Raw genomic sequence first — 13,355 nt, forward strand, 5'->3', positions numbered from 1 at the left:
AAATTAAGCAATCAATCCCATTCACCATTGCAACAAAAATAATTAAATATCTAGGAGTAAACTTACCTAAGGAGATAAGAGAACTGTACACAGAAAATTATAAGACACTGATGAAAGAAATCAAAGATGACAAAAACAGATGGAGAGATATTCCATGTTCCTGGGTAGGAAGAATCAATATTGTGAAAAGGACTATACTATCAAATGCGATCTACAGATTCAATGAGATCCCTATCAAATTACCAATGGCATTTTTCACAGAACTAGAGCAAAAAATTTCACAATTCATATGGAAACACAAAAGACCCTGAATAGCCAAAGCAGTCTTGAGAAAGAAGCGTGGAGCTAGAGGAATCAACCTTCCTGACTTCAGGTTATACTACAAAGCTACTGTTATCAATACAGTATGATACTGGCACAAAAACAGAAATATAGACCAATGGAACAAGACAGAAAGTCCAGAAAAAAACCCATGCAGCTATGGTACTTTATTTTTGACAAAGGGGTCAAGAATATACAATGGGGCAAAGACAGCCTCTTCAATAAATGGTGCTGGGAAAACTAGACAGCTACATATAAAAGAATGAAATTAGAACACTTCCTAACACCATATACAAAGATAAACTCAAATTAAAGACCAATACAGAAGACCAGAAACTATAAAACTCTTAGAGGAAAACATAGGCAGAACACTCAGTGACATAAATCAAAGCAAGACCCTCTATGACCCACCTCCTAGAGTAATGGAAATGAAAACAAAAGTAAACAAGTGGAACCTGATTAAACTTAAAAGCTTTTGCACAGCAAAGGAAACTATAAGCAAGGTGAAAAGACAACCCTCAGAATGGATGAAAATGATAGCAAATGAAACAACTGACAAAGGATTAATTTCCAAAATATACAAGCAGCTCATACAACTCAATAACAGAAAAACAAATAACCCAATCAAAAAAATGGGAAAAAGACCTAAACAGACATTTCTCCAAAGAAGACATACAGATGGCTAACAAACACATGAAAAGATGCTCAACATCACTCATTATTAAAGAAATGCAAATCAAAACTACAATGAGATATCACCTTACACTGGTCAGAATGACCCTCATCAAAAAGTCTGCAAACAATAAATGCTGGAGAGGGTGTGGAGAAAAGGGAATGCTCTTGCACTGTTGGTGGGAATGTAAATTGATACAGCCCCTATGGAAAGTGGTATGGAGATTCCTTAAAAACTAGGAATAAAACCACCATATGACCCAGCAATCCCACTCCTAGGCATATACCCCAAGGAAACCAAAATTGAAAGATACACATGCATCCTGTTGTTCACGGCAGCACTATTTACAATAGCTAGAACATGGAAGCAACCTAGATGTCCGTCGACAGAGAATGGATAAAGAAGTTTTGGTATATATATACACAATGGAATATTACTTAGCCATAAGAAGGAACATCTTTGAGTCAGTTCTAATGAGGTGGATGAACCTAGAGCCTATTATAAAGTGAAGTAAGTCAGAAAGAGAAAGACAAATATTGTATTCTAACACATACATACGGAATCTAGATCTAGAAAAATGATACTGAAGAATTTATTTTCAGGGCAGCAGTGGAGAAACAGACATAGACAATAGGCTTGTGGACATGGAGAAAGGGGAGGAGAGGGTGAGATGTATGGAAATAGTAACATGGAAACTTACGTTACTATATGCAAAATAGAGAGCCAACGGGAATTTGCTGTCTGGCTCAGGACACTCAAAGAGGAGCTCTGTATCAATCTAGAGGGGTGGGATGGGGAGGGAGACGGGAGGGAGGTTCAAAAGGGAGGGGATATATGTACACCTATGGCTGATTCATGTTGAGGTTTGACAGAAAATAACAAAATTCTGTAAAGCAAATAGTCTTCAATTAAAAAATAAATTTTTAAAATAAAATAAAATTAATGATCTGAAAAAAAAAAAAAAAGATCCCATAGTCTGGATGCTCCACATTTCTTTACACTATCTTAGTGAGCATCTGGGTTGTTTCCACTTTCTAGCTGTTATGAATTATGCTGCTGTGAACATTTATATGTGTTTCTGGGTGGACGTATGTTGTCAGTTTTAATGGGTATATACCTAGGAATGGAATTATTTGTTGGGTTATATGGTATCTGTATGTTTTAACTTTTTGAGGAACTACTGTTTAGACTTGTCCAAGGTGGCTGCATCATTTTATATTCCCCTTCAGCAATGTTTGAGAATTCCAGTTTCCCTACACCCTTGCCAACAGTTGTTATTATCTGTCTTCTGGGTTATAGCCGTTCAAGGGATGTGAAATGGTGTCCCATTGTGGTTATGATTTGCATTGCCCCGAGAGCTAACACATAACCCTTTTAAGAATGGCAATTCATGGAATTCCCTGGCAATCTAGTGGTTAGAATTTCAGGTTTTCACTGCTGGGGGCCCAGGTTCAATCCCTGTTCAGGGAACTAGGGTCCTACAAGCCATGCACTGTGGCAAAAAAAAAAAAAAAAAGAAAGGTAGGGGGTGATGTCGTGGGAAGATGCAGAAGAACATGCTGCTTATGTTTAAAGTAATGTCTAAAAATAACACTATTTCCTCAGGAAACCTGCTGTAGCACTTACATGTTCTGGCAGTTCAGAGCTGCTGTAATCAGAGGAAACATCCACACTGGAGAGAAATGTTCTTAGGTCGCTCCCACAGAATTCACACTTGGGCGATACTTCCTCCTCTTCTTCCTTCAGAGAGGAGAGAAAAAAATGAAGATATGCCCACATGGAGGCCCAGAGCCTCTCAGAGCAGAAGAAGCCAGAGCCCTGGGCAGGGTCAGCAAATCTACACTTCAAAGAGTGTGGCTGGAGAAGAGAGCTGGCCATTCAGCTGCCGCCACCCCGAACCTAGACCAGTGTCAAGGCCCGTCTCGGAAGACCTGAAAGGTCTCCCTGGGGTTCAGGTGGAACCAGCCCTGCCCAGGGACCAGTGCAGAGACAGCTCTGTGGAAGGCAGTCCCCAAGGCCTTCCTCAAGCTCAGGCCCATCTCTGGGTGTCAGGGGAAGAAAGCTCAATACAAGCTCTTGTGCTTCAGAAAAAGGAAGGTGCTGCGTTTGCAATGCAAGAGACCTGGTTCGATCCCTGGGTCGGCAATATCCCCTGTAGAAAGGAATGGCTACCCACTCCAGTATTCTTGCCTGGAGAATTCCATGGACAAAGGAACCTGGTGGGCTATAGTCCATGGGGTTGCAAAGAGTTGGACATGACTGCGCGATTAACACTTATGTTTGAAGAAAGAATTTATTTCTTCAAGAAAGAATTTACATTACATGATGTGTTTAATGTATCATCATGCATTAGAATTGCTTAGTTCAATGTGATGCACAAAATAACAGTGAACACCAACCACGCTGTTGCATCCACAGGGCATTCCTGTCAACTCCTGCATGCATGTCTGTGCTGCTCTGCTTCAATTGTTGGTGAATCTTATTTTCAGCAAATAAGGCTGTACCTTTAGTGTGCCCCAGAAGAAGTAATCAAGGAGGTTCCAGTCTGGGGAGTGCGCAGCTCTCAGCACAAGTACAAATTTGGAAATAATCATACTGCCGGTCAGTCCCTGACCTCTTTGGCCAAGCAAGGTGGTGTGTATTCTGTCGGAATGACTAAGGTGACCTCTCCCTTGCCCGGCAAAAGCAGACATTAACTGGTCACTTACCACTATTAAATATAGTGAATGCTCACTGTGCTTCCCGGCTTATGGCCATTGTTACCGGTTGCACTGTGTTCCCCCAAAGGCTATACTGATCCTAACCCCTGATACCTGTGACTGTGGCATGACTTAGAATGGGGTTTCTGAAGATGTAATGAAGTTAAGAGGAGGTCATCTGGGTGGGCAGTGAAGCAATATGACTGGTATCGTTGGAGAAGTGGGGCATTTGGACACAGACACACGCTGTGACAGCCAAGGCAGAGACTGCCGTGACGCGGCCGCAAGCCAAGGAATGCCGATGGCTGATGTTCGGAAGAGGCAAGAAGGGGCTCTCCCAGGCTGGACTTGTTGACACTTTGACTTTGGACTTTTAGCCTTCAGAACTGTGAGACAGTACTTTTCTGTCGCCATAAGCCACCCAGTTTCTGGCTTTTTGTTACAGAAGCCCTAGGAAATGAACACAGCCACCCTAAACACTATTCCAAGTAAGTGAGCTCTTAGCCTGCTTTTTTTTTTTAAAGTAAGTTTACTGTTTGGACTTCCCTGGCAGTCCAGTTGTTAAAACTTTGCCTTCTAATGCAGAAAGTGTGGATTTCAGCCCTGCACATGCCTCTTGGCCAAAAAACCAAGACATAAAACAGAAACAATTCTGTAACAAGTTCAATAACAACTTTAAAAATGGTCCACATAAAAAAAAAAAAAAATCTTAAATAAAAGTATGTTCAATATCTTTTGTGCAAATCATCATGTGCCTTTTTACATCATTTATGACAGAAACTAAAAAAAAATGTAAATGAAAATTACCTTGAACTTAATGCCTAAATTGGAACTCTCTTGTTTGAATGTCAGAATAGATGGTGGCCCGATGCTGGGTAATGTTCTCAGAGAGGGCTCAAAGAGTGTTATGAAGTCTTCCTTAAACTAAATTTTAAAAAGAGAGAAAGAAAAAAAAAGGAAGATTGAATCAGTGATTTTTACCATGAGTATGGTGTACTAGTTGGGTTGATAAACATCTCTTACCTCCAGTTCACATAAAATCCTTAGTTTTTGTTCTTCTGGGTTAATTATCCATTTTGCTGAAGAAAAAAAAGAGATTTAGAAGGAAAGTTTAAAACTTTTATGCAGTGTAGTTTGAAAACCATTTTCTGTAAAGTCCTATCCCATCTCTCTCTCTCTCACACACACACACACACACACAGTCTAAATGCCCTGAAACCCTCCCTTCCCCACCTTCTTGCCTATATTCTTCTTTTTATTGGAATGTAATTGCTTTACAATGTTGCGTTAGTTTCTGCTGTATTCTTAGGGGAGCTCTTTTCTAAAGGGGTTGGACGAAGTCCAAGTTAAGGCAGGCTCCCTAAGGGCAGTTTGTCTTTGTCGGAAGCGGGGGGTTGATGCCAGACATCCAGTTACCTCTTAACTTAGATGCTAGATTTTCAGGTACATCCTCCTTCTTTACAGAGGGCACTTCCTTCTCTGAAAAAAGAGTGTACATTTGTCAATCAGTCCTGACAAAGGAGGAAAGAAATCTCATAGAAAAGAAAATATGCCTCTTAGGAAAATAAGTGCCCTAATTGTGTTTATCTTTGAATGTTTTTCCTTTTCCCAAGTAACATTTTATCAACAAAAAGTAACAAACAGAGGAGGCGCACCACTAATGAAACACATTAAAAAATGTTTCCTGGGGCTTCCTAGGTGGCACTAGTGGTAAAGAACCTGCCTGCCAATGCAGGAGACTTAAAAGATGTTTCCTTGCTGCTTTTGAGTCTCAGAATACTACATGAATGCACATTTTACTTGATTATAATCATGGTTTGCAGACCCTTTTGTGTTCTGCCTTTTAAGCATACCATTCTGTCTAATTTATGACCATCATTCTGCAAAAGATTCTTCAGCTAGAGGAGTGCTGGGCTGGGGTCGAGGAGTAGTTCCCCATTCAAAACAGTGAACTAAACCACCAGGATAATTCCCTCTGCAGATTCCAGGGCAATTCTGGGAAAGGAAAAGATAGCCATCAACACACAAGCCACTTGGAGTAAATGTCTAGAAGGTTAAGCAAATGAGATTGGCATGATGAAAAACCAAATCAGAACAACCCACAATGGGACAGAGGTGAAGGGAGAGGGTGGGCCCATTTTCCCAGTACAGCCAGAGCTGGTGCTGGAGAGAGATGGGTGTCAGAGGATGAGACCTTTCCTAACTGGTGGTGGTGGTTTAGTCGCTAAGTCGTGTCCGACTCTTGCGACTGCATGGACTGTAGCCTGCCAGGCTCCTCTGTCCATGGGGATTCTCCAGGCAAGAATACTGGAATGGGTAGCCATTTCCTATGACAGCCTCCAGTCATGCCTTCAGATTTCAGTTTCTCATACACAAAATGATGGGACTGGGTTTTATAGTCTCTGAGTTCTCCTCCACTGTAGATTTTACAGGTCTCAGTTCAGTTCAGTTCAGTCGCTCAGTCGTGTCCGACTCTTTGTGACCCCGTGAATCTCAGCACGCCAGGCCTCCCTGTCAATCACCAACTCCCAAAGTCCACCCAAACCCATGTCCATTGAGTTGGTGACGCCATCCAGCCATCTCATCCTCTGTCGTCCCCTTCTCCTCCGGCCTTCAACCTTTCCCACCATCCGGGTCTTTTCCAACGAGTCTATACATTGACAGTAACCAATTAGAAAATATAATAGGAAAAAAAAAATTCCAATTGTTACATCAATAAAACACAACTGCAAAACACCTCAGAGTAAATTAATTAGAGCTGTAAATAAGTTCTCTATTAAATGGAACTATAAAAGAAGATATGAAAAAAATTGAAAATGTACGCTAGGCTCCTGTTGTTAAAGTAATCAAACAAGGAAACTATTAGATGAGGCGGCTCTAATAATGCCTTGGTAGCCAACTGTTAGCAAAAGGGAAACCTAAGCCAGAGTCAAGGTTAATGCCTCAAGGTTAAGAACAGCTAACTGCAAACAGCCAACTGGGCTTTCCCAGAGAATGCAACCTTAAGCAATAGCCAATCAAATACCTTCCTTGGTTTGCTCCTTCGACTTCTCTATAAAAACCTCTCCAGAGCGCTCCTTTGCGGAGTGCTCCTAACCATACCCGGTTTAGCGCTGGCCGATTCCAATCCATATCTGCTCGAATAAACTCTTAAACTCTAAAGAAATGGAAAATGTCTCAGTTTATCTTCTAATGCTGCAAAGGCAAGATCAAAAAGTCAACTTGTCCAATTCCACTGAAAAACCTCATCGCGATTACTTGGACTATATAGATTAATTCGGGAATAATTAACAAGTTTTCTAATAGCAGGTTTAATGTTATATTAACATGTGATATTAATTCTACATCTGATTTTTATGTTAGATTATGTCAGTCCTCTGGGCAGACCCTCCAGTGACTTCGGACTTCATTCTCTTTGAATAAGATCTGGTCCTCACCATCTCTCTGACTTTATTACCTAGCATTCACTTCCTTCCTCACTCCACTGCAGCCACTCTGGCTGCCTCCTTGTTTTAGAGGGAAGCGCGTGCTCTTCCCTATGCCTGGAACACTCTTTCCCCGGAGATCATCATCACTCTCACACTTCCTTGAGGTCTGTACTCAAATACTTCAGCTTCTCGGAGAAGATTTCTCTGACCGTCCTATGTAAACTTTCACCCATCTGTCCAGCATTTCCCACCCCTCTGCCTCCTTTATTTTTCTCCTTAGCACTTACATCATCTAAGCCATTGTGCATTTACTTGCTTTGTGTATTATTTATGTCACGATCACCTTCACCTCCACCTTCAACGCTTTAATAGAAGACCACTGAGACAGGGGTTTGTCTGCTTTATTCATTGCTGTGACGCTAGAATAGGAAACTGACCTATGACAGGTACTTGGTATGTGCTCAGTAAACATCTGATGAACACATGATCCAACATACAACAAATAATAAAGTTTAAAGGAAAAGCTATTCATAATGATGACTTCTGAGGCATATACTGGGTAAGTTAAAAACTTAATGTTCCCATTATATTTTTCTTAATGGTTTGATGTTTAAAAAACAGCATGCATATGCTACTTCTATAATAAAAAATAGAGATATGTATCAAAATATGATGGCAGATTATTTCTTGATGAGAACACAGGTGCTACCATTTACTAAAAGACTCAGTGCCAAGGAGTTTCAACGCTGAATCTCATTTTGATCTTGATAATGGTCCTATGAGACAAGGCTTATTATGGCCAATAGAGGAAGAAGGAGAGTCAATGAGTTAGTCAGTTAACTGACTTGTCTAGTTGTCAGGGTGTTAGTTTGTGTTGGTGCTGGGGTTTAATTCTACCTCCCCTGGTCGCCTACTCCCATGCCCTTTCCAGCATGCAATCCACCTCCCAGGAAAAGCTTCAGAACCAAAGCACTCACTGGGCTTCTCCATGTCAGTCAATTCCTGAAGCCAACTTTCTTCTGTTTGTATGGATGCTGGAACTTTTGGATGCAGACTGTAATAGATAGCCCTGAAATTTAGACAAAATGCTTGTTTTCAGTATACCTAGAGCGTTCTTAGCAGTCCTATTAAATCTGGTACATTTAATAATCAAATAACAAATGTCCCTAGAAGACCCTGATTTCTTTTTTATTGGAAATGTTTGCTTCCATTCTTATGTCTTCAGTTAAGTCAGGCATACTGTGTTAGAGTCGTATCCGTTCTTTGCAAAGTACTTCTTTCTAAATCTTAGAGGCTCCCAATACCGTATTATTTCTCTTAGAGAGTAAATTACGGCCCCTCTATCTGTGCTGTGTGTCAGTATTGTTGGCGTTGGCAATGATGATATGTGTGTTCAAACATTTATTTGAATTTAAATTAGAACACACCGCTCATTTTAAAATAGCTGTAAAACAATCCAGTCTTTTTAAAGGGCTGAAGTTAAATGTATTGTAATTAAGCATTCTGTATTCATCCCACAAGCATTGTGGAGCTGAATCAGTCAGTTAACATTGACATAACAGGAAGCAGGAATTTACTGACTAGCTAACATGACTGTTACTGGTAACAAGTAAATAGTAACAATTGCTTTTCAAACTCCTTTGCCTCTTTGAATGTAAGGTGGTTTTTTGTTTGTTTGTTTGTTTTGCCGTAATTTGCTGGCTCTTCTAAAAATATCAAACAAAATTTTCCCAAAGAGTGTAGTCAACGTTAGGACTGTTCCTTTTTCACCTTTCTCGGTTCTCTCATGTCTCCACCTCCCTTTTTGGAAGCCTTGTTTCCGGCACACTGCGTGTTTTAATTCTGAAATGACTATGCTGTAATGGCTGGGGAACTGCTCTGCTGAAGCCACTCCATCTGGGGGAGTCCTGTTTGTCTAACTTCTCAGGGAAACGAGTGATGAGACCAAGAGTGAAGGAACACGGAAGAAATTTTAAGACAGGCAAGAACTCAGAAATTTGACTATCCATGAGATCAACACAAAATAATTACCTAAGGAACTTTCTCCAGCAAAAAGAAGAGGAATAAAAAGAAAAAAAAGCAATATGGAAAACAAGAAACTATGGCCAGTAGCCCAATTCAGAAAAATTGAAGACAGCTAAAAACAACCAAGAGTTCAGAAGCTCTCCTTTTAGGAGCCAAGTTTTATGGACATAGGATTTCATTTTCTTGTACATGCATGCAGTCCCAGTATTGGTTTCTTAGCAAGAAATTATGAGTATTGGTTATTGGTTTTCAACTTTTAGAATCAACTTGCACCAAAAGCACTAAGAACTAATAAATCAATAAAAGTAAAGTAACATGACTTTATATGACTATATTATATATTTTAATAAAATCTGTTAAATAATTTGTTGTTTATTGGGAAAGGAAAGGGTAAGAGGAGAGAAGGAAGTAGAAGTTCATTAAGGTGTTAATTTTTTAAAAGAGTTAGTAGTCACTAAAATTGATAAATCAAGAAGTAGAGATTTAAATACTTTAAAGTCCTAAAGGTTGCTAAGTCACTTCAGTCGTGTCTGACTCTGTGCGACCCCATCCCTGGGGTTCTCCAGGCAAGAACACTGGAGTGGGTTGCCATTTCCTTCTCCAATGCATAAAAGTGAAAAGTGAAAGTGAAGTCGCTCAGTCATGTCTGACTCTTCACGACCCCATGGACTGCAGCCTACCAGGCTCCTCCATCCATGGGATTTTCCAGGAAAATTAAAAATAATATAACTACTGAAAATGGAGAGGAGGGAAGTGGTGTGAGTTACACTCCTCAGTTTTCATGATGGGAGGTCAGTAGCTATGTTAAAAATTAATAAATCAAGTCATGAAAATGTACTATTTAAATTATACTGGAAACAAAGCAAACTGTTAATAGTATGTTAACTCTGGTGAGTGGAAGAGGGAACAGAGAGGGGTACATATATCTACAGATAATAAGCCAGAGATGGGCAAGGACCCTGTCTCTATCTGCTCCAAAGTGTCTATTAAGTGTAGATTAAAAATTTAAAGTAGATATATTAGTTGCAAATACCCTGGATGATCTTACTCTACCTTCCTGACATGTTCATCCCAAAAGGAAACATCATTTTCAAAAAATAATAAGATGAAAACTGAAAACAATTTCTTACCTATCTAAATTCATTTCAGACATGTCTTTCCTAAATGTCTGAAATATTCTAGGAAAACCTGTTGAATAAAACACAAAACAATTTAGTCATTCCATTTGAATCAATGGTTCTCAAAAGGTCAATTTTGCCCCCTAGGAAACATTTCGCAATATCTAAAGACATTTTGACAATTTTTGATTGTCACAAAGCCTGGCAGGGGCTAACTGGCAGAGTCGGACGTAGACAGGGATGCTGTTAAATATACTATAATGCCAAGTACAGTCCCTCCTCCTGCCGTCAACACACTCAGCCCCAGCAAAGAATGATCCAGACCAAAATGTCAATACTGGGGGATGGACGAAATCTACTCTAAGTAACTGCTCTGCCTCCAAGTGGCTGGAGTGGTTTCAGTTCAGGAAGTTAGGCACAGATGTGAACTGTTTATTTTGGGGGGTGGGGAGGGGCTGGGGAGGCAGGGCTGTTTCAATCGCAGAGCATCCTTAAAGCACGACTCCCTCCCCTTCCTCGTGGTATGAGAGAGAGGCGGGAGGGCAGAATGAATCTGAGAGAGAGGACACGGTCACTGAATGCCCTCGTTAAAAGCGAGCACTCTGTACAGTGCTGCCTGTTTCCCGTTTTAGGAGCATGCTTCCCCTTCATTCTAAACTGTGAACCATCACAGCCGCTCAGCCAAGTGTCTTTGATAGAAGGGACTGAGACAGGGGTGTATGCGAAGTGGTGAGTGTATTTGGAAACTGACACCCCGTAGACGAAGGTTCTAGAGTGGCTGGACCAGCTCTCCCCTAGGGATCGGGAAGCCTTAGAGGAAAGGGCTCGGCGTGGGGGGCGGTACTTTTTTGGGAGGAGATGCTGGAGGGGGCGCTCTCGGTGGGCACAGACGTCTGGCTCCACCCCGACAGGCTCGGCGTGCTGAGCGTCAGCGTTGGGCTCAGGCTGGGGCTGACGATGCTGACTAAGCGGGCGCGACGCCAGCCTTCCTCATTGGCATCTCCGAGGTCCCAAAACTTCCAGAAGTACTCCTCGCTGAGCCTCGCAAAGATCTCCAGCTCCTTCTCCAGGTCCGCCCCCTCCTGCTGCTCCTCTTCCTCCCCCTCCTCCTTCTCCTCCTCCACCTTCTCCTCTTCTTCCTCCTCCTCCTCTTCCTCCACGTCCACCTCCTGCTCCTCCTCCTCCTCCTCGTGGTCCTGCTCCTTCTCCGGCTTTCCGACGCTGCGTTGCGAGTCCATGTTAGCCGTGGCGGGCGGGAAGCAGGATCCCCGCTAGCACAAAGGACGCCGGCGGGTCCAGGCCCGGGGGGCGCGCCGCCTTCTGTGCGTCCGTCTCCCTGGACAACCGCCCGCAGTTCTGCCGCGAGCCTGGAGATTAAAGTCGCAGGATTTCTTTGGTTAGAAACTGGAGGCCTGTTCGCAGTTTGGTAGGGGGCCCCGTCATGTCAATGTATGACAAAAACCACTACAATATTGTAAAAATAAAATAAAATAAATGCTAAGTTAAAAAAAAAAAAGAAAACATCAATATAAGCCATAGAAAAGGAATACTTCTAGTTATATTGTTAAGAATTCTATTCCATGCACTAAATTAAAATTAACCATTTAAAAAAGTAAGAATAAAATAAAACTAACCATTTAAAATTAAAAAAAAAAAAAAAGTGTCAGGACCCCTCAGCCGCGAGGACTGGCGCTGAGGGGGAGCGGCCGACCGGGAGGGTGGCCAGGACCCCTGCAGGTTCCTCTGGCATCTGCGTTCTGGACTGCTTCGGGAAATTCTAGCGGCCTGCTGCGACCTGATCCTCCTTGCTAATCTCTCAGCTCATTTGGAGCCAGTCTTTAAAAAAGTTTTTTAATAAAAAAAAAAAAAAAAGGAGGTATAGTTGACTTAAAATACTGTATTAATTTCCAGTGTACAACACGATTCGATATTTTTGTAGAACATACTCCATTTTAATTTATTATAAAATATGGGGAGGCTAGTTTTTGGAGCTGGGGAGGGAGAGTGGCTACGACGGATGGACACCCATAAGGCCACGTGGTATTGCTGATGCCAGGGTTTGGTTTTGGAGTCACAGGTGCTTGTTGGAGCTTATGATAAAACTTTATTTACAAAAGCTGGCACCAGTCCACCGTGGTAGTTTGCTGGTTTGATGTTTTTAAAGCACTGCCTTAACTGTGGGCTTCCCAGATGGTGCTAGTGGTAAAGAACCTCCTGCCAATGCAAGAGACATAAGAGAGTTTCCATCCCTGGGTGGGGAAGATCCCCTGAAGGAGGTCATGGCAACCCTCTCCAGTATTCTCGTCTGGAGAATCCCATGGACAGAGGGACCTGGCAGGCTACAGTATATAGGGTCACAAAGAGTCGGACATGACTGAAACGACTTAGCATGCACACCTTAAATATTGTTTATCTTGATTGTGAGATTTTTGATGCCACTTATATTTTGCCACCGAGGTGAGTGCCTTGCTGTAGTCCGGGGCCTGATTGATGCTTGTTCTACCCATCCATCCACACAGTGGGTGGACAAGGCCTGAGGCATTTCACCACCAAGGCATCTCCTGTGGCTTTGCTTTCAGCTCATTGTACTTTTTACCACAGGGCTGGAAACCAACTCGGGTTTGGTTGCTCATTGCTCCAGAGTTAGTGCTCAACAAGCAAGGGTTGGTGGAAAAACAAAAGAGGCTTTGCTTGGGAAGCTGGCAATCTGGGGAGGTGGTGAACTAATGTCCCCCAAACCATCCCCCAGTGAGCAGATCAGGGGGCAGGAGCTTTAGAGGAAAGCTTTAAGGATGTGCAGACGGGCTGTGCAGAGCATCCCAGTCAGCTCTTGACTACCTCTTGAAACTGGTCATGCTGTGGTTTGGTCTTGACTGTTTCAAGCATAATAACTCTAAGTTTCAGGGTGGTTTGTTGCCATTTTCTTGAAGCCAGCTCCTGGAATTGTGCTAGCCATAGATGCAGTATTGCTCGGGTTGCAGCAGCTTATATCATGGCCACAGTCTGGTCATCATGCTGTTTAGCTTTTTCCCTTTGGTGGTGGTTATAGTATCTGCAAAATAACTCAGGAATGTGTTATCTATGACCTTCA

General features: G+C 42.1%; 1 protein-coding gene across 1 annotated transcript in view; it reads right to left on the reverse strand.

Moving 5' to 3' along the window:
• ERICH6 (glutamate rich 6) overlaps positions 1-11,502 on the reverse strand; it is a 48,010-nt gene extending 36,508 nt beyond the window's left edge. Inside the window, exons 1-7 of the mRNA XM_043875018.1 lie at positions 11,109-11,502; positions 10,277-10,334; positions 8,099-8,190; positions 5,110-5,172; positions 4,717-4,772; positions 4,501-4,617; positions 2,621-2,734 (exon numbers count right to left, since the gene is read on the reverse strand). Of these exons, the coding sequence (XP_043730953.1) occupies positions 2,621-2,734; positions 4,501-4,617; positions 4,717-4,772; positions 5,110-5,172; positions 8,099-8,190; positions 10,277-10,334; positions 11,109-11,502 (894 nt within the window). The remainder of the gene's footprint in view (positions 1-2,620; positions 2,735-4,500; positions 4,618-4,716; positions 4,773-5,109; positions 5,173-8,098; positions 8,191-10,276; positions 10,335-11,108) is intronic.
• Between the last annotated feature and the right edge of the window lie 1,853 nt (positions 11,503-13,355).

The sequence above is a fragment of the Cervus elaphus genome, chromosome 19, assembly GCF_910594005.1.
Source record: "Cervus elaphus chromosome 19, mCerEla1.1, whole genome shotgun sequence".
NCBI lineage: Eukaryota > Metazoa > Chordata > Mammalia > Artiodactyla > Cervidae > Cervus > Cervus elaphus.